Source organism: Pseudophryne corroboree, chromosome 2, assembly GCF_028390025.1.
Source record: "Pseudophryne corroboree isolate aPseCor3 chromosome 2, aPseCor3.hap2, whole genome shotgun sequence".
NCBI classification, from domain to species: domain Eukaryota; kingdom Metazoa; phylum Chordata; class Amphibia; order Anura; family Myobatrachidae; genus Pseudophryne; species Pseudophryne corroboree.
In genome coordinates this window covers 802,984,186-803,006,185 of record NC_086445.1, presented here as the reverse complement: position 1 = coordinate 803,006,185, position 22,000 = coordinate 802,984,186, and the positions used below count along the sequence as shown (strand labels likewise).

General features: G+C 42.1%; 1 protein-coding gene across 2 annotated transcripts in view; it reads left to right on the top strand.

The window, feature by feature from the left end:
* The window catches only part of LOC135049281 (amine oxidase [flavin-containing]-like), a 198,747-nt gene extending 181,718 nt beyond the window's left edge, over positions 1-17,029 (top strand). For both annotated transcript variants that reach the window (XM_063955625.1, XM_063955626.1), the window contains exons 12-15: positions 3,119-3,216; positions 3,701-3,812; positions 6,794-6,856; positions 15,460-17,029. In XM_063955625.1, the coding sequence (XP_063811695.1) occupies positions 3,119-3,216; positions 3,701-3,812; positions 6,794-6,856; positions 15,460-15,615 (429 nt within the window). In that variant the 3' untranslated portion in view covers positions 15,616-17,029. The remainder of the gene's footprint in view (positions 1-3,118; positions 3,217-3,700; positions 3,813-6,793; positions 6,857-15,459) is intronic.
* The last annotated feature ends 4,971 nt before the right edge of the window (positions 17,030-22,000 follow it).

The window sequence follows — 22,000 nt, the reverse complement described above, 5'->3', positions numbered from 1 at the left end:
ATTCGTATTTTTTTTGAAGTCCAACAAAAAAAATACGAATGAATACACCATCGGTCAAAACGCGGCTGTTTAAGTATGAATCTCGGTCATTTACTAAGAAGTGCAAAGCAAAAAAAAAAAAAAACACTGGCGTGAAAAAATACAACTCGTAAAAAAGTGCTAAAAAAAAACAGACCTGCTTTTTTGAGCCGTGTTTGGATAGGCATGCACGGATCCATGAGATCCGTGCATGTATATCAGTGGGAAGGGGTAGGAAAGTGTTAATTTATTGAAAAAAAATTGCGTGGGGTCCCCCCTCCTAAGCATAACCAGCCTCGGGCTCTTTGAGCCGATCCTGGTTGCAAAAATATGGGAAAGAAAATGACAAGGGTTCCCCCATATTTAAGTAACCAGCATCGGGCTCTGCGCCTGGTCCTGGTTCCAAAAATACGGGGGACAAAAAGCGTAGGGGTCCCCCGTATTTTTAAAACCAGCACCGGGCTCCACTAGCTGGACAGATAATGCCACAGCCGGGGGTCACTTTTATACAGTGCCCTGCGGCCGTGGCATCAAATATCCAACTAGTCACCCCTGGCCGGGGTACCCTGGGGGAGTGGGGACCCCTTCAATCAAGGGGTCCCCCCCCAGCCACCCAAGGGCCAGGGGTGAAGCCCGAGGCTGTCCCCCCCATCCAATAGGCTGCGGATGGGAGGCTGATAGCCTTTGTGAAAAGTGATTGATATTGTTTTTAGTAGCAGTACTACAAGGCCCAGCAAGCCTCCCCCGCATGCTGGTACTTGGAGAACCACAAGTACCAGCATGCGGCGGAAAAACGGGCCCGCTGGTACCTGTAGTACTACTACTAAAAAAATACCCAAAAAAAGACAATACACACACACCTTGAAAGTAAAGTTTTATTACATCCATCCACACAAACATACATACATACTTACCTTATGTTCACACGCAGGTCGGTCCTCTTCTCCAGTAGAATCCATGGGGTACCTGTTGAATAAATTATACTCACCAGATCCAGGGTACCAGGCTCCTCGGATAATCCTTTTGTAATCCACGTACTTGATTAAAAAAATAAAACGGAGACCCGAGCCACGCACTGAAAGGGGACCCATGTTTTCACATGGGCCCCCTTTCCCCGAATGCCAGAAACCCACTCTGACTGATGTCTAAGTGGGTTTCTTCAGCCAATCAGGGAGCGCCACGTTGTAGCACCCTCCTGATCGGCAGTGTGCTCCTGTACTGTCTGACAGGCGGCACACGGCAGTGTTACAATGTAGCGCCTATGCGCTCCATTGTAACCAATGGTGGGAACTTTCAGGTCAGCGGTGAGGTCACTTTCGGTCAACCGCTGAGCAGAAAGTTCCCACCATTGGTTACAATGGAGCGCATAGGCGCTACATTGTAACACTGCCGTGTGCCGCCTGTCAGCCAGTACAGGAGCACACAGCCGATCAGAAGGGTGCTACAACGTGGCGCTCCCTGATTGGCTGAGGAAACCCACTTAGACATCAGTCAGAGTGGGTTTCTGGCATTCGGGGAAAGGGGGCCCATGTGAAAACATGGGTCCCCTTTCAGTTCGTGGTCGGGTATCCGTTTTTTTTATTTTTTCAAGTACGTGGATTACAAAAGGAGTTCCCGAGGAGCCGAAAACACTGGATTATGTGAGTATAATTTTTACTACAGGTACACCATGGATTCTACTGGAGAAGAGGACCGACCCTCGTGTGAACATAAGGTAAGTATGTGTATATGGAGGTGTGTATGTATGTATGAAAGTTATACTTTCAAGGTGTGTGTGTGTTGTCTTTATTGGGGTATTTTTTTAGTAGTAGTACTACAGGTACCAGCGGGCCCGTTTTTCCGCCGCATGCTGGTACTTGTGGTTCTCCAAGTACCAGCTTGCGGGGGAGGCTTGCTGGGCCTTGTAGTACTGCTACTAAAAACAATATCAATCACTTTTCACAAAGGCTATCAGCCCCCCATCCGCAGCCTATTGGATGGGGGGGACAGCCTCGGGCTTCACCCCTGGCCCTTGGGTGGCTGGGGGGGGGGGACCCCTTGATTGAAGGGGTCCCCACTCCCCCAGGGTACCCCGGCCAGGGGTGACTAGTTGGATATTTGATGCCACGGCCGCAGGGCACGGTATAAAAGTGACCCCCGGCTGTGGCATTATCTGTCCAGCTAGTGGAGCCCGGTGCTGGTTTTAAAAATACGGGGGACCCCTACGCTTTTTGTCCCCCGTATTTTTGGAACCAGGACCAGGCGCAGAGCCCGATTCTGGTTGCTTAAATATGGGGGAACCCCTGTCCATTTTTTTCCCATATTTCTGCAACCAGGATCGGCTCAAAGAGCCCGAGGCTGGTTTGCCTTAGGAGGGGGGACCCCACGCAATTTTTTTTTAACATTTAAACTTTATTTATTTTTTAAACAAAGTGCACAATGAAGCCCAGCACGGATCTCTCAGATCCGGCCGATATTCATTGTATTAAAGTCGGCAGTGTTTTACAAGTCACTCACGTAAAACACTGCCTAAAAAAACGAATGACATCGACATCGGAAAACCCGAAAATGCAGAATACGGCAGCTTAGTAAATTAGTCGTAACAAATTCAAAAAGTTGCAGTTTTACACTTTCGATGTCATTCGTGATTATTCTCCCACCAAATCGGGAGAATTACGAATGTTAGTAAATATACCCCATTATGTGCTTGCGATGCCGACCTAGCCCCTGTCGTATAGTGAGAATCGGGCATAGCCCCAATCTCACCGTGTGTATGGGCCTTTACAATGAGGTATTTACAGAGTGAAGGAATTGGTAAACAATAAGAGAATATAAATTAATTTTTTACTACAGAAGCTATTAATATAGATGAGTGAAGTAATAAATGGGAAAGAAAAGACGTATCATTGCAAAAAATTAATAATCACTCAGCAACGACTGGTAGGCACTGATAGTATCTATATATATATATATATATATATATATATATGTAAGTATACATATCTATATATATCTATCTATATCTATCTATATATATCTATATATATATATATAATAGAGAGAGAGAGGTATTATTAGATTATATATAAAATTCAAATACTAATTGTGAAGATTCCAACAGCCGGTGCATTATGAAGAAAAGAACTGGTGTGATGAGCAGTACTCTGGGGGATGTTACACCGCTTACTTTCCACCAGGAATCTTGACTCAGTACGGAAGGTAAGATAATGATTTATTAATCACTAGTTAATGTATTACAATGTGCAAAATGAAATGTTTAAAGAACTTAATATTCTGTTACCAATTTGTAATGCTTCATTTAGTGCTTATGGTCTTTCTAGCATTTCCTTTAATTATCATTAATATGTTATTCTATTATAAAATTATATTAATGCTTCATTGTTTTCCTTGTACAAAGTCAGTTATAAATAGCAATAAGGCATCCAAGGCAGCTGCCTAAGGCATAAAATTTTATAAGGCAGCAGAATGAATGGAATTCATTGTCTGTAAGTTTATATATAAAATAATGGTATTGGTTTTTGTTGATAAATCTAATAATGACTAAAGGAGCTTACAGTATATATACAAATATTTAAGGTACTTTGTGTTATGGACGAAAAGGCCACATTGGCTAAGCACACTACTGTGTCTAGGTACAGTATATTGTTGTAGAATTATTAATCAGTCTTTGGCTATTTTAAAGAGTTCTTCGCCAACCTTTTGGTCGGATCTTCTTTGCTGGCACCGAGACAGCAACAGAATGGAGTGGATATCTTGAAGGAGCAATCCAGGCTGGAGAAAGAGCTGTCAGAGAGGTATCAACATTGTTTCTTTAGATTTAATGTGATAAGTAAATTTAACAATTTAGTAATAACCACTTTATAGTCTTAAATAAATTCACATAGCCATGTTAACCCATTTTATGCAGGCTAATGCAGCTGGGTGCAAATTTTTTGCTATTCAATTATGCGTTCATTCATCTATGTTAACTCTTCATGGGAATTAACACAGATTTTTGTTCACATTCTCTGAGCAGGTGAAAAGTAGCGAAAAATCCCTGTTTTAAGGTTAACAATGTCAGGACTTGGTTCAGAACCTCTGCCCTCCACTCAATTCCGCACCTAAAGATTAATAAGGCACTTAGAAGTTTTTAAATAACATAATTTGGCCAATAATGACAAGTCAATTTTAGGATTATATTCTTCATAAAGTAGACTAAAGGGTGAAATGATGTGGGGCACGTATGTGGGATGTTGTATTGATGGGACAGGTGTTTTTACGCATGCAACTAGTAGTTACAGGTTGCTGTGTTTTTTACAAATATTTCAAAGTGGCTTAAAATAAAAAATAAAAATCACCTTACCATATGTGACTCTCAGCCTCTTCATCCCCTGTGTCTTTCCAGAACTACCCCCTGTGTCTCACCAGCCCTGTAACACTTTATCTCCACAAATCATCACCTCACCATACCCCAACCCATGTCTGTCTGGCTACTGCCCAATTATCTTCTCTGTCTTTTTCCTGCTCCTCTTTGTGGCTCCTCTGCCTTCAGCAGCATAACGTCATGATGTTACATGCGTTGCTCTGCAAGAAAAAAAGTAATTGCATTGGCCAATGGCCTCCCTTTTCATGTATGTGTCCTGCTGAATATTGTGGTGGCAAAGACAGGTGTCAGCAGTCATTACTTGACTGCATTGTAGCGGATATGTATGTATGCTGAGAGAGTTGCCTACTGACTGCACCAGCAATGTAAGTAAGTATCAATTAACAGAGAAATCCATCAATAGAGGAATGCTGTCTCCAATGTCCTTTACTTACCTTGCTGGTGCAGTCTATGGTCCATTAGGTATGATATGTTGACATTCATAATGTGCTCATGGTCATAATGTTGATATTGACCATGTCAATATTTATTATGTGGACACAAAAGAAATATCAACATACTGTAATAGAATACCAATAAATTGTGCCTGGAGTCCCAGTGGTCACTTACCTGGTCCTGGCAGCAGCAGCGTGTCCAGCTATGACTTCTGGTCCCTGGCAGTCATGTGACCATCAGTTCCAAAGAGTCATCTGATCCACCAGCATTCCGGTAAGTACAGTCCACCAATCCCAAACCCTTCCTCTAGTTCCTAACCCTTCAGTCCCACAGCCTAACGCTTATATCAACATTCTAACAATGTTGGCATTAGGGATAAGCTGTCAACATTTTAATAATGTCGAAATAATAACTGTCAATATTGTGGTGTCAACATTCTGAATTTCGACATTGTTATTGTTGACCTAAAAACTACTTCCCACTCTCTCAGCTACCATACATACTGTATCTGCTTACTGCATTGCCACTCTTGTAGACACTCATTTTGTCCAGTGTCAACATTGAGGATCATCAGCCAGATTCACCGAAGGAACATCTTTGGGAGGTTGCACGCAGCCACACAAGTTCCATAAGCAAGATCCTTTCTGACAGTAGTGCACTGTCACAAGTCATGGATGGATATCGGATGCTGACCTGTACTTAGAGTGATGGTGTTTTTTTATCAGAGACTCGCACAAGGAGGTTTGGGCTTCACTGCGACCGCCACACAGTTTGCGGCCCTCTGTCTTGGTTCCCTAGTACACAGCTGCTATACACTGGTGTAGATTTAATATACTGTATAGGCATGAGGTGTATAGTAGCAGAGTTGATAGACTCAGTCAGGACAGAATGAGAGACTTGGGAACAGAGACAGGAACTGGGAGCAGGACACATAAATGGCAGGGCCGGAACAGAACACAGGGACTGCATGAACCAGGTATATGATTCTCGAAAGGGTTTCATACTGAAACACTGAGCCTAACACTGGAGCTAGGTAATACAGCCTATACTCTGGCACTGTTCATTCCTCAGAGACTCCCATTTATAAGGAGATTAACATTTTGCACCAAACGTGACGTGACACTTGGCACGCATACCCATTTAAATCTTAAACAGGTCGGCACTTGCGTCCCTATGGGAGCCGTGGCTGCCTGACACAGATGGAATGCCAGCAACAGAAAACATCGGCCACCATCAAATCACTGTGCGGGCGCTGTTGGACCCCTGTAGGACCACAGCATTCCCCGGGAAGCCAGACCTAGTACGTGAGCTCCAGGACATGCACTTTACAAGTTTAGACTGTGATTACATACTTACACCAAGAAATGTCACTTTCTGTATAATAGGCTAACAAGCTGTGGATTCCTTGAGTATAAACTTGAGTTAGACTTTACATGCCCATTGTCAGTATACCTGGAACTTTATTTCTGTGGCATTATCAGTGCCATAAGGAGCAAATGCTTCTTTTTGCACCATAAAAATATTATAATTCATGCACACACGGATTCTATACCTTCAGTGGATATTATTTGTATGTGTTTTTATTATATTTCACGTGTTATGTTTATTTTCAGTTTTACAGTATACAGTATGTGATTTACTGTTTTATAAGCATTGTAAAAAAAATGTAATCTAAATGTAATCTTTACTGCGGCATCTCTGAGTGTATAGATTTTTTGGTTCACTAATAAATATTTTCCCCTGAATTTTATTCACCTGCTGCTAATTACGACTCATTACGACATATTTATTCCTTACTCAAGGAACATACTGCACCAGGGTTACTTTGTTTGTAAGTTGAATGCACTCTAATGTTTTTATAACCTAAATTCAACTTACACAGTATGTATTATATTTTAATTTTTATAATCTCCTATTAAGTTTTTGGTTTCACTTGTTTCCAAAATAAATAACATGTTGTTTCTATTACATTTTAAGATTTTATTCGATTTGGGCAAAATTCCAGAGAGTGATATTTGGATGCCAGAACCACAGTCATTGGTAAGAGCTGCAGAATATTAAGCAATTCCATTACCTACTTTTAGCTATAGATAAAGAAATTGCATTAACCACTTTAGTGGCACATATTTTTTTCCAAAAATTCCTGAAACATTGTTAGGTAAATAAATTCTATTTAGAAACAAATGTAATCATTTGTTTTAAAAAAAAAAAATTACTAAGGGGTATCTAACACCAAACTGTGGATATGTCCAGAAGACCCATATATCATTATTCAAAGACCCCTGAATCATTTCCAATCACCCTTGTAGATCATACTGTAGCAACTGACCACCTCTGTATTATTTGTCTCCTCCTTTACAGTATTGAAAGCCCAATCATATTATTCCCCCATCCCTGTTGCATATTTCATTCAAACCTGTAGCATTATCCACCCACCACGCCCCAGGATCCTCATGTGGCATTACCCCCATCCTCCCAGTGTCCATAGATCCCCATTGAAGCAGTATTTCCCCCCCCCATTGTCAACAGATCTCCCAGTGGCAATAGAAGGCTCATGCCCACAGTGGCAACAAATAAGTCCGTCGCATTACCCACCTCCAGTGCCAATAGATTCCCCCAGTGACTAAGTTCCATCAACCCACTGCAGTGACACTTACTCCTCATACTCATGCACTCAGTTTAACAGCTGAACTCTCCCAACAGAGTGCATAGATTTGTGGAATAATTCTCAGAATGAGACTTCAAGTTCCCTCTATACTTGAGGACTTATGGACTTATACTTATACTTATGGACTTGGTGCACGTGGCCCAGAATGCCATTCGCACAGCATTTTTGGACTCAAAATGGACATGTGATGTGGGTGGTAACAGAATAGGGGTGAGACAGCAAGAGGAAATCAGGTCTTCACATCTGTAGAACAGATATTCTGTCTAACATAGCAGTGGACATAGGGGAGGGCATGGTCGCATGGGATATAATCATGTCAGTGAAAGCCCATCTGTTGGCACATTGCATCCCATGCAACCAAGCCAGTTAAGTGTTGAATGAGTAATGAAGAGATACCTCATTAATAGTGTTTAATACAAAGAAACTGTTAGGGTCTCCTGCCCTGTGCTGCCACGTCGTCATGGCAACCGGGAGACAAGTGCTAGCGGAGTAACCTGAGCGCAGCTGATACTCCGGTTCGGGTCTTTTGCTGTGCAGTGGTTATAGGCTCTGTGCATGGCAGGGGATCCGGTGCTGGTTTTTGTGCTCACAGTCTGTGAGGTCTGAGTGGGGCGTGGACAGCACCTGCTTTATAAGGCCTCTTTTCAGGGTAAGCAGATGCTGCTGAATCTTTGTTGGTTAGTCAGTTTCTGAAAGTTAGCCAGTACTGTGTAGCTTTGTATTTGTTTGTTGCTTACTGCAAATAGGCCTGGGGATTTGGTATTACACTCTGCCAATCCAGACCTAGCAGTAAGACTGGAGTCAGTCGTTTAGCTTGCTGGAGTTCTGTTACTACTCTGTGAACTTAGCAAGTTTGCGGCTGTATTCTAAGACTTGCCTGTCTAATCCTGTCTCACTGTGCTAGGTGTCAGGGGTCAGTTTAGTGGCAGTAAACCGAACCTGTGCACTGCAAGTGAGAATTAGGATTGTGGAGAATCTCCTTGTGTCTATCATTCCATCTCTGACCAAGGAGTTTACTGCCACACCCGTTGGTAACCCTTTAGGGTTTTGCTGTTGCCCTTAGCAACAGCATTTCGGGTTTTCTATGTATTAAAACACAACATCTTGCTTTTCACATCTGAGCAGTTCTAATACAAGGGAGATACCCAGTTCCTTAGCCTCTGGGCTTCTCTGTTCACGTTGTGTGTATTTTGTTACCCTACCACCTTCTGTGTACGTTATGTCATATTCCCTAGTCTGTCTGTGAGTCCATTTGTTTTGCATAACAGTTCAAACACCAGTACATTCCTGCAGGCACTGGAGTGCATAACAGTCCTGACACCAGTACTTTCCTGCAGGCACTGGTGTGCATAACATATTCAGCAGCCCAATACTCCTGTTGAAATTTTGTGGGAATATGGAGCATACCCCTCAAAATACGTTGCAACAGGTGGTTGATCAGGTGCAGGTCCTGACTCAAAAATGTAATGATTTGTCCATTAAAATGCACACCTCCCAGGCTGCTGGCGGAGCTCCCGCAGCAGCAGCACCTGCAGGGGTTAAGGAGCCGAAAGTAAATCTCCCGGATCGTTTTTCTGGAGATCGCTCGCAGTTCTTTTGTTTCAAGGAGAGCTGCAAGCTATACTTCCGGCTTAGGCCTCAGTCTTCTGGGTCGGAGATTCAGCGGGTGGGCATAGTGATTTCCTTGCTACAAGGAGACCCACAGGTCTGGGCATATGGGTTGCAGCCTGACTGTCCGTCGCTTAAAAGTGTTGATGCTTTTTTTACGGCACTGGGCATGTTGTATGATGACCCTGACAAGACGGCCTCAGCCGAGGCTCAGATTTCGATCCTTAAGCAAGGGAGAAGGCCAGTTGAGGTTTACTGTACGGAGTTTCGGAGGTTGGCCCATGATACCCAGTGGAATGACCCAGCCCTGAGACACCAGTACAGAAGAGGTCTTTCTAACCAGATAAAGGACCAACTGGTACAACATCCCTTGCCTGATAGCTTGGATCAGCTCATGCAGTTATCCATCCGGGTGGATAGACGGCTGAGAGAGCGTAGGCTTGAAAGGGAGACTGAGATTTCCTTCCTTCCCAAGGGAACCTCAGACTCTGAGGAATTTTCCGAGGAGCCTATGCAGATTGGGGCTACCCGCCTCTCCTCGCGTGAGAAGATGCGGAGGAGACAGCAGGGGTGGTGTTTGTACTGTGGGAATAAAGGTCATGTGGTAGTATCATGCCCAGAAAAGCCGGAAAACTTCAGGGCCTGAGGGTGATGGGAAATATCCTGTCAGGCCAGAAGTCAGAATTTCCCAAGAAGACTTTTATCATTCCGGTGACTTTGAAGATCCTCGGTCAAACTGTCAAGACTGAGGCCTTTGTGGACAGTGGGGCCGACGGGGTTTTTATGGACCGCCAATTCGCCCTGAAACACTCTGTTCCCTTAGTACCCTTGGCATCGGAAATTGAGATTTGTGGGTTAAACGGGGAACCATTATCCCAAGGTAAAATTACCTCTTGCACTAGCCAGATTTCTTTGTTTATTGGAGCCACACACTCTGAAAAATTGTCCTTTTATGTGACTGTCTGTACTTTTGCCCCATTGGTGTTGGGGGTTACCCTGGTTAAGGGCCCACAATCCTCAATTTGACTGGGTCTCTGGGGAGATTCTTAGTTGGAGTACTGATTGTTTCAGGAGTTGCTTGAGCCTTCCAGTCAGGTTCTCGCAGCTAAGTTTGCCAGGATTGCCAGGGTGTTATGCAGATTTTGCGGACGTGTTCTCCAAAAAAATTGCAGAGGTACTACCTCCCCATCGCTCCTATGACTGTGCCATTGATTTGTTGCCAAATGCTAAGCTTCCCAAGAGCAGGTTGTACTCCCTGTCACGTCCTGAGACTCAGGCTATGGCAGAGTACATTCAGGAGAACTTGGCTAAGGGATTTATCAGACCTTCACAGTCTCCAGTTGGGTCGGGGTTCTTCTTCGTGGGTAAAAAGGACGGTTCGTTGCGACCCTGCATCGACTTCAGGGAATTGAACCGTATCACGATTAAAAACTCATACCCACTGCCTCTCATTTCGGTCTTGTTTGACCAGCTTCGTACTGCCACCATTTTTTCTAAGATTGACCTACGCGGTGCGTACAATCTAATCCGAATAAGAGAGGGGGATGAATGGAAGACTGCCTTTAATACCCACTCGGGGCATTATGAATATTTGGTGATGCCTTTTGGGCTCTGTAATGCCCCGGCAGTCTTCCAGGATTTCATGAATGATGTGCTCAGGGAATATTTGGATAGATTCTTAGTTGTATACTTAGATGACATCCTAATCTTCTCCCATTCCCTGGAGGAACATCGGAAGCATGTACGCTTAGTCCTCCAGAAACTCAGAGACCACCGGCTTGGGGCGAAGCTGGAGAAGTGCGAATTTGAAGTTCAGCAAATCGCATTTCTAGGATATATTATCTCCCCAGAAGGTTTCCAAATGGAGGGTTCCAAGGTACAGGCAGTCCTGGATTGGGTGCAGCCCACTAGTTTGAAGGCGCTTCAGCGTTTCCTGGGCTTTGCGAATTTTTATAGACGATTTATCGCTGGATTTTCGTCTATAGTGGCGCCCTTGGTGGCACTCACTAAGAAAGGGGCGGATGTTGCTCACTGGTCTTGTGAGGCTAAAGCGGCTTTTGCCCGTCTCAAAAGGGCATTTGTTTCGGCCAAGGTGCTGCGACACCCAGATCCAGAGCGTCCTTTTGTGGTGGAGGTGGATGCCTCTGAGATGGGTATTGGGGCAGTGCTTTCTCAGATGGGAGTGTCAGATAATCGCCTTCATCCCTGTGCTTACTTTTCCCGTAAATTTTCGCCTGCCGAGATGAATTATGACGTGGGTAACCGGGAATTGTTGGCTATTAAGGATGCACTCGAGGAGTGGAGACACTGGCTTGAGGGGGCTAAGTTTGTGGTCTCAATTCTCACTGACCATAAGAATCTGGCATATTTAGAGTCAGCGAAGCGTCTCAATGCCAGGCAGGCACGATGGGCTTTGTTTTTTGCTCGCTTTAATTTTTTGATAACATATCGCCCTGGGTCAAAAAACATCAAGGCTGATGCGCTCTCGCGGAGTTTTGCTCCAATCCAGGAGACCACCGAGGAGCCGTTGCCCATTGTTTCCCCATCATGTAATAAAGTGGGCATTACCCAGGACCTCTTATCATTAGTCCTTAGAGCACAGGAGCAGGCTCCTCCAGACCTTCCGGTAGGTCTTTTGTTTGTGCCTCCTAGGTTAAGACAGCGAGTGTTCCTGGAATTCCATGCCAAGAAGTCTGCAGGTCACCCGGGTATTGCCAGAACTCGGGAGTTGCTATCTAGGGCGGTGTGGTGGCCCTCGGTGGCTAAGGATGTGGATCAGTGGGTTCGGGCATGTGACATCTGTGCCCGAAATAAGACTCCTAGAGGGGTTCCTGTTGGCCCACTACATCCACTCTCTATCCCATCTAAGCCATGGACCCACATTTCAATGGATTTTGTGGTGGACTTGCCCAAATCCTCGGGGATGACAGCCATCTGGGTTGTCGTTGACAGGTTTTCGAAGATGGCGCACTTCGTTCCACTGGTTGGGCTGCCATCGGCCAGACGCCTGTCTGAATTATTTATGCTGCATGTTGTGCGTCTCCACGGGTTGCCACTTGATGTGGTCTCTGACCGCGGATCCCAGTTTGTGGCCAAATTCTGGAGGGCATTTTGTTCCGATCTCCAGATTTCTGTCAGCTTGTCGTCGGGCTACCATCCGCAGTCTAATGGGCAGACTGAAAGGGTGAACCAGTCCTTGGAGCAGTTCCTCAGGTGTTATGTCTCCAAGTGTCAGACTGACTGGGTTGCTCATCTGTCCATGGCGGAGTTTGCCTATAACAACGCGGCTCACTCTGCTACAGGGATCTCTCCCTTCCTTTGTGTGTATGGGCATCATCCTAAGGCCAATTCTTTTGACCCCCTGGACTCCACGCCTGGTGGTTCCTCTGTGGTTTCGGTCCTTAGAGGTATTTGGCGGAAAGTGAAGAAAGCCCTTGTGTCTGTGTCATTAGTGACCAAAAGGGTTTTTGATAAGCGGAAAAGACCCTGCAGCTTCAAATTAGGAGACTTCGTCTGGTTGTCTACCAAGAATTTGAAGTTGAGACAGCCATCTCATAAGTTAGGCCCCCGGTTCATCGGCCCTTATAAGATCACCAGGGTTATCAATCCGGTGGCATTTCAGTTAGATCTGCCCCGTTCTTTGGGTATCAATAAAACATTTCATTGTTCCCTTTTAAAACGGGCGATTAGTAATCCTTCTTCCAGTGGAAGACCTTCCCCTCTTCTGATACGTGGCCAGAGGGAGTTTGTTGTTGAAAGGATTCTTGACTCCAAGGTGGTTCGGGGTCGGCTGTCATTTTTGGTGCACTGGAAGGGGTATGGCCCGGAGGAGCGGTCGTGGGTGCGCAGTTGTGATCTTCATGCCCCCAGACTGATACGCTCTTTCATCTCGCAGTTCCCCGATAAACCCGGTGGTAGGGGTTCTTTGACCCCTCGTCAGAGGGGGGGTACTGTTAGGGTCTCCTGCCCTGTGCTGCCACGTCGTCATGGCAACCGGGAGACAAGTGCTAGCGGAGTAACCTGAGCGCAGCTGATACTCCGGTTCGGGTCTTTTGCTGTGCAGTGGTTATAGGCTCTGTGCATGGCAGGGGATCCGGTGCTGGTTTTTGTGCTCACAGTCTGTGAGGTCTGAGTGGGGCGTGGACAGCACCTGCTTTATAAGGCCTCTTTTCAGGGTAAGCAGATGCTGCTGAATCTTTGTTGGTTAGTCAGTTTCTGAAAGTTAGCCAGTACTGTGTAGCTTTGTATTTGTTTGTTGCTTACTGCAAATAGGCCTGGGGATTTGGTATTACACTCTGCCAATCCAGACCTAGCAGTAAGACTGGAGTCAGTCGTTTAGCTTGCTGGAGTTCTGTTACTACTCTGTGAACTTAGCAAGTTTGCGGCTGTATTCTAAGACTTGCCTGTCTAATCCTGTCTCACTGTGCTAGGTGTCAGGGGTCAGTTTAGTGGCAGTAAACCGAACCTGTGCACTGCAAGTGAGAATTAGGATTGTGGAGAATCTCCTTGTGTCTATCATTCCATCTCTGACCAAGGAGTTTACTGCCACACCCGTTGGTAACCCTTTAGGGTTTTGCTGTTGCCCTTAGCAACAGCATTTCGGGTTTTCTATGTATTAAAACACAACATCTTGCTTTTCACATCTGAGCAGTTCTAATACAAGGGAGATACCCAGTTCCTTAGCCTCTGGGCTTCTCTGTTCACGTTGTGTGTATTTTGTTACCCTACCACCTTCTGTGTACGTTATGTCATATTCCCTAGTCTGTCTGTGAGTCCATTTGTTTTGCATAACAGTTCAAACACCAGTACATTCCTGCAGGCACTGGAGTGCATAACAGTCCTGACACCAGTACTTTCCTGCAGGCACTGGTGTGCATAACAGAAACATGTTTACATTGAGAACATCTCCTGGAACTACCTATCAAAAAATATAATAGAAAAAGAAAGGAAATAAAGATAAATGTTTATGTATATAGATATGAAATCACATTTGCTCAGTCATTAGAAATAGCTTGTATTAAAACTTATTATTAATTAATTAAAACCTTCTATTAATCATACACTCTAGCTTATACAGTGTGTTTATTATTTATGTAAGCCCTTTCATACCTCCCAACTGACTCAATTTTGGTGGACAGTCCCAATTTGCAGATCTCAAAAGCGGATTTTCTGGGTGTATCTGGACACAGAGCCTGATTCAGAGGTAGACACAAGTGGTGTCAGTGCTGAATCTTAAGTAGCAGAAGATCTGAGAAGTTATGTTAATTCAGCAGCAGGCATCTTTTGTAAAAAGGCAGCCACTGCTTGTTTCTCAGATCCACTGCATGCATCCGAAGACACTCCATGGGAACACCATCAGCAACATTGGGTGGGCCATCTGGCATCTAAGCAACCCTAAGGTTGCTCTGTAAACCTGCCATAACTAAGCCAAGGTCAGTGTTTCTGCATCTGAAGACACAGCCATGGCCTTGGCACACCTCAAACATGGGGCAGATATGTTCCCCCTCCCAGCTCCCCAACGGCAGCAGACCCAATCAAGAGACATCTGCTGCCGCACTGCTGCAGATTATGATGCAGGGCCTGGTCTGCACATGCGCAGTGCGGCTCCTCGCATGCAGAATTCTAAGATCATCTGTTGATTGTGATCAGTGGCGGCTCCAGAGGTGGGGCTGCAGAGCAGTCCAAAATTCAAATAGGGGAGCCACACCAACTGCCAGTGATTCCCAGCCAGCGATGTATGGCAGTGTTTGGGGTGGTAGTTGCTGTGGCTCCCCTATTTAAATTTCGGACTTCACTGCAGCCCCACCTCTGGAGCCGCCACTGATTGTGATTGAATCGCCATAATGACTGGGCCTGAATCAGTCCCACAGTTCGACCTTATTTTGTCCTCATTTCGCCTACATAATGGCATTAAATTTCCATCTCCAGGTGAATGTTCTGTGTTACAATAAGACTACATCATTTGCTTAAATCTCGGTTGGTGTCGCATTGACAGCAAATGCTGTGTAAATGATAGTACCTAGCAATTCATCTTTCTTTTGGAGAGGCTTATTTTGCATATTGTTCCTAGGGTGTTTTCAGAGCAATGCATCCATCACGTTTCAACTGTCAACTGTCCTACCGATGCGACTTAGCAAATAATAGCTACTAGTTAATTTAGTCACCGAGGGATGTTGATTCTTCCTCTGAGTCTCATTAAATGGACTTAACGTGAAAAAAAAATATTGATTACAGTAGCTTAAGTTAAAATGTTTTTAGGAATTTGATTAATGGTAATATTTTATGTTTGAGGAAGTCACAGTGAATTCTTTAATAGCAAAATATGAGCTGTCTGTAATTTCATTGTATACTTGTGATGTTATTTTAGGATATTCCAGCACTGCCCATTGCTACTACTTTTTGGGAAAGAAGCCTACCATCTGTGGAGAGTTTGCTAAAGCTTCTTGGATTTTCAGCATTGCTTACATCAACTGCTGCATTAAGTGTAATGATTTACCAAAAGGGACTGCTCATTCGGAAGTAAACACTGTTGTGTGCCTCAAAGTACAGACTAAACTAAATATTAAAGTTTGTGAAATATCTCCAAATAATATTTAATTGCATACATGTACGATGCAATTTTATGTTTGAAATACCTCCCAGGCAGTTTAAATGTAATCTTTAGTTTAAAAATTGGAAATATGTCATTCTAAATTTATTTCAATTGATAGTTTCCAATTTTCTCTTTTTATAATAGACTCTTCATTTTGCTTTTTTTATTTTGAATACTGATTTTGTAAGGTAACTTGGGTGACACATTTGGTAATATAACAAACGTAATGCAGTTAGGGAAGTTTGAAAAACCAAACCACATTTAAATATGTATTTATATATCTATAAATTTATTTTTATTATATTTATATATTACCTCAGGATGTAACAGATCGAAATACCATATGTTCTCAATTATGTTATTGAACAAAATGCAGATTAACAAAAAGCAGAAATCACTCTTTTATTGGAAAAAGTGGTCACTATTACCACAGCCTATAGTGTTCTATCAAACCCCTAATAATATGACTTGGGATGATTCCTTATAAGAGCCAAATATCCATTGAGTATATAACTTCAGTTGAAACAACAGAGAGAGGTCTTGGTTACGTGACAAACAAGCATGGTATTGAGCCAATGATTATATGAATTAGCCTGTCTCTGATGGCACTGTAAGTGTCTTTGTTCTATTAACATTCTAAGTACTAATCTACTCTATTTTTTTTTTTAAGTACCACCCAAAATCTAAATGATCACTTAAGACAACTGCAAATATAGGGCAATTTATATGTGCTTAAGGCACATACAAACAACACTTTGCCCCATAAACTAAATTTTCTTGGTATGGGTGAAAAGGAATAATAAATAGGAAGAACGCAAATTAATTAGTGTAACAATAGTTACAGTAATATTGCGTGGATTGCCCTGAGGATTGTGTATGAATATCATTATACATTATTTCTTATTCATTTTTAATCCTAGATCTTTTGGTCAATTTACTAGTGGTCCTTTATACAAGTACATAAGTGATTGTGATCATTATAGCTTGTTGGAATTTTGTGTGGGTTTAAAAACAAAGTAACATCTAAAGAAGCTGACATTGTAAAATAGTAATAAACCAAAATCCAAAAGATTCATTTTTCATTACTACCTTGACAAGTTCTTTATTCAAATACTTGTCTGAACTTTCATAATGGTGCTCAGACACTTAAAATGTAGAACGTAATAAAGAAAAGGAACTTTTTTGGGAAAAAGGTTGACATACAGTATTGGTGAATCTCTTAATATTGGATTGTTGGATTGGGTACTGTTTATTCATTGTGCAATGTACTGATGTTCCAAATTAGGACAATATATAACTTTGTGGCAAAAATGTTTAACATAATAAAATATTATGTTAATGGATAGAGATTGTATTGGATGCATTACTGTAACATATGTTCTGATTCATGTGAATGAAATACAACAAAGGTTGCACAACTATATATCTTGGGGGATGTATTAAAACAAATATTTTACCTATTTTAAGTATGCAAAATGAATAAAATTAGATGGCATTTACATTTTGTAAAAACAAATTTATTTATGTACACAGCTAAATACTTTTAAGCAGAGTATTTAAAAAGTCAAACATCCCTAACAAAAAATGTCATACAAGTTATGGGTAAAATTTCAGTTATAAAAATGTAAAAACACAAAAGTTTTTAATGAATTTAGATCATAGAAATTGAGAAATATAGAATTGAACTGAGAAGAGCCTACAGATTTATTTGGTCTGCCCTTTTGTGTGTGTGTGTGTGTGTGTGTGTGTTTTTATTTTAAAATTTAGATCTAGATCTTCAGTCATTACGGGTCTGATGCGGAGTTGAACATATGCCATTTCGAAAGTGCAAAATGTGCAAATTGGCTCTGCATATGCACAGAAAAAGCGGTTGCTCACATATGCGAGTAACACATACAGTATGTGGGGAGTCTGACACAACCACCTAGGGGTGGTGAAGTAGGATGGTTGATGGCTGATGGAAGAGTCTTTGTAATGAGGACTGATTACTTAATTGTAAACAGATGGAGAAAAGAAAAACCGCTGCCACTACCTATTCACTTCTATTGGTTGATTGCAAATTTATCTTTGAAGTTGATAGATACATTTTAATTGCGCATGCATGTATTATGTTTTGTGTGCCTGTTTTAGAAATGGGGTCTTTTAGACATTTTTTCTATTGATACACCACAGAAAGGGCGGTATTCAAATGATATATCACGCCCAGTCTCCTTTCTAAAGTGATCCCCGTTATTGCATATTACGCCCATAGTAATCAGGTTTTGCTGCATATAGGGTTGGGCGCACTCAATACCCCAGAGTTAGCGAGCTGAAATGATTATACCACGCTCATCAGCAGAAACAGAACGGGTGTGGAAGGGGGTGAAAAGAATTGAATACCGCCCAAAGAGTTCTTTCTGCAGTATTAGAGATCATTTTAAGTTGTATTTAAACCTAATAGCGGATTTTAATTCTCAAGCAATACAAATTGTTAAAAACATGAGTGTATGTTTATGTGATGTACTATATTCTTGACGTAACCTGAGCACATATGCTAATACACAAGTACAGATCAATGTGAATCTTGCAGTGCATACACATAATGTATGTGCATAAATACATTGTACATTTTTATGTGTCATTACTGGAGCATATATCGCGTTGGGTATGGTATTATGGTGGCAGCAGGGCGAGCGCTACAAAGCCCCTTGGGGGCTCGCAGCGTTTGCCACAGGTTCTAACCCCACTCTATGGGCATCGTGGACACCCACATGTGGGAATAGCTCCTGTTAGCCGGCATTCCGGCTGTCGGCATTGCCGATGGTCAGGATTCCGGCATCGGTATCCTGACCGTTGGGATCCCAACTGCCGGCAATATAACTGTATCCCATTACATCTAACATGTATCAAACTTGGCATCAGGCCCTAAATGTTTTGAGTTTGTAATTTTATTTATGTGTTCTTTCATAGTGTGTGCATTAATATTTTAGTTTAATTGATTATTGAAAATTACAATTTATGTAATTAACAAAAAACACCAATATATTAATGTTTGCTCTAGGTTCCTTCTCTTTACAGTATTTGATACATATGTAACCTCCTCATGAACAACATTAGCTATACTGATACTTTTAGGATGTTCATAGAAGGTTGAAATATTACAGAAGTGAAAATCATTAAAAAAAACAATAGTCAAAGGGGGGAATTAAATTACGGACGAAAACGCGTTTTCACGGTAAAAACATGCACAATTACTGCAAATTACTGTAAAAATTGACAAACGCCTATTCAATTGTCTGCAAAAATGTTTCCGCTGTAATTTTACAGCGAATTTCAATTCACCAACTCTGAGCAAGTGATAAACTTGGGGAAAATCCATATTTTAAGTAAATAGTGGCCACGCCCATTTTTTCGGCACGCGCACATGCTTCTTTTGCTGTTTTTTTTCCCAGTTTTTTTTTGGGGGGGCGCCATTTTCCATCTTGCCCTGGGCTCCAAAAACCCTAGCAACGCCTCTGGGTATGGGACAGGTGTATTGGGGTGCTTTATGAGTGGGAGAAGTGTTTGTAGACTTGCAGATTGGAGTAGACTGTGTTTTATTTTAAAAAAGCCCCTAAAATACCCAATTTTATGTGCCCCAAGTTTAAATTTAGCACTTATTTTGCTGAAAAAAATGCGTATAACAGCCATTTGATCCAATTTAAGTACCAGATATATATTTACTATAACCAATAATAAACTTTAAACTGTTATCCAATGTTAGTTTAGCTTTTTTGGGGGTATGGACAGATTTACCCATTTTTCACTTTTCACTTCAGCACCAATTTTTGCAGCAATCCCATTTTCGCTACATATGAATAGGGTGAAATGCGGGAGTGCGCATACCCGTGAAAAGTACATTTTTGCGGAAAAAAGGAGGCAAACATGGCAATCGCGGTAACTTGCTGATTGAATACGCCACAAAATATTTTGTTATTTAAGGAAGCGAATATGAAAATTCCATTTTGACTTTATACAACATATCAACATGTATCATATATATTGATAGTATTAATTTAAAAGAGTGGTTCTCAACTCCAGTCCTCAATTACCCCAACAGGTCATGTTTTCTGGATTTCTTTAATTATGCCAGGTAAATTAATATATTTGTCTGGTCAGTAATAATCCCACTTGCTTCTACAGACAAAAATTCTCAAAACATGGCCTGTTTTGAGGATTACCTGAGACGCACTACTACAGTATTAACAAAAAGTTATCAATACCAAGAATTATAAGCAAGCACAGTAATAAAGAAGGTTATGAGACTGCAATCTCAGTATTCTAGTACTAGTATGCTAGTACTTGTTTGCTTTCACTGATGTATAATGCATTTAACTTTTCATTTTCCTATGTCTTCTGAATGCATTAACCAACATGATAGTCAACTTCTGTGACTACTGGACATTGGTTCCATCTATTTTTTTCTATTCTATTTTTCTAATACTATATAAAAGAGAAAAATAGTCAAACGTAAAAATTGTTGTTGCTATATGATCTACATGTCTAATTAAAAAACATTCCACATTTTTTTTATTATATAGAATTTGTTACCAAGGGCCCATAGGGTTTTCATTTATTTAGGCTGCTACAAATCTTTTGCAAAAGAAAATGTCCCGTCCTCCTTCCCGCCAATCATTTATTGGTAATAAATATATAGGGGTGTATTCAGTAAGAGTCGGAAGCTGCCGTCTTGTCGAAAAGACGGCAGCTTCCGACTGATTTAGGTCGGAAGGGGTTCCGACCTATTCAATAGGGGCTGATTTTTTCAGACAAGTCAGGAATTCCCAACTTGTCGGAAAACATGTGGATTGGCGGAATAGCCACCGATCCACGTGCTTCTGTCGGTTCGGATTTGGCCCATTTCCGACAACCTCAATCCGACTTTTTTAAATAAGTCGGATTGAGGTGAGGAGACAGGGGAGCGGGACGAGGCAGGGAGAGAGAGTGCTTACCAGCGGGCATGGCTCCCTCCAGCATGCCCCTCCAGCGTCTTTCTCCAGCGTTTCCCCCTAGCGTGTCCCTCCAGTGACTCCCTCCATCGTGTCCCTGCAGCGACTCCGTCCAGCGTGTCCCTCCAGTGGCTCCCTCCAGCGGCTCCCTGTGAAATCTCACTCGGGGAGCTGCTGACAGCAGCAGCAAGGACAGGGCACAGGGAACGGCCAAATCCGATTTGGCCTCTCATTGATTAGGGCATGTCGGATCCATTCCGACAAATGCATGTCGGAATGGATCCAACTCTTATTGAATACACCCCATAGTATTGCATAATAAGATATACAGTAATACCACACCAATATGTGTGTTTGCTACCAAACAAAACATATGCTATATATACACAGTAGCACTAATTTACTTAATTTTAAATGCACAGCCACAGCACAAAATATCATAGTAATATGCATTTGGTTTAGCACATGTCTAAACCCCACCTTTTAACACAAATTAAATTGGGACCGTTGACTTCTATATTCCAGTTGGATTAAAAAAGAAAGAGACATATGTATACAAATTTATATAAATGATAAATTAGTAAAACAGTGCTTGGATTGCTCTGAAGGAAGTTTGCACATTAGCTAGTGCGGCCAGTAGGCCGACACATGAGCCAGACTGTGCTCCTTCACTCAACCGATTCTGCTCTACTCTATGTGAGCACATCCAGATCAGTAAGGAGCGCTGGGAGCTGCTGATAAGGATTTGTTGGTAGTGGTGATGAAACAGAAATCTGAGCGACCGATATACCTTCTTCCTTATCCTCAGCAGACCCTCTCTCAGGTGAATGGTTTGAAGAGGATTTGTGTTTGCTATCCATTTGTTTCAGGCTCCAGCCTGTAGTTACCGATACCTTAATAAAAATGCTATCAATCTTAAAACTCTTACTGTACATTCAACTTGAGATCACATAGAAGGGAAACAAATATCACTGTATGCCTAATATGATCAACTTTGTATAATATTTGTTCTGATACATGCACCTTTTGTATTTAATCATTTTGTAATACAGTAGCTTGTGCCTTAAATGGATTGTGTTTTATTCAAGTGCCTCTATGGCAGTGTTATAAACTGAATTGTTAACAAATGTACTGTTGGGCATAGTCATTTATACATTAGTTTGGAGAAGTGAACAAATTTTCATTTAGAAATAAAAAATACAATTTAACTCTTGTGTCTTTTACTGTTCTGTGTTGTTTTAGCAGCAATTTGGATTGTGAGCCATATCCTGTAGTTTCTGAAGACTCTCAAAGATTTGGTCCAAATGTTTACTAAACACTGTTACTGATGTCTAAAGGTCCATACACAC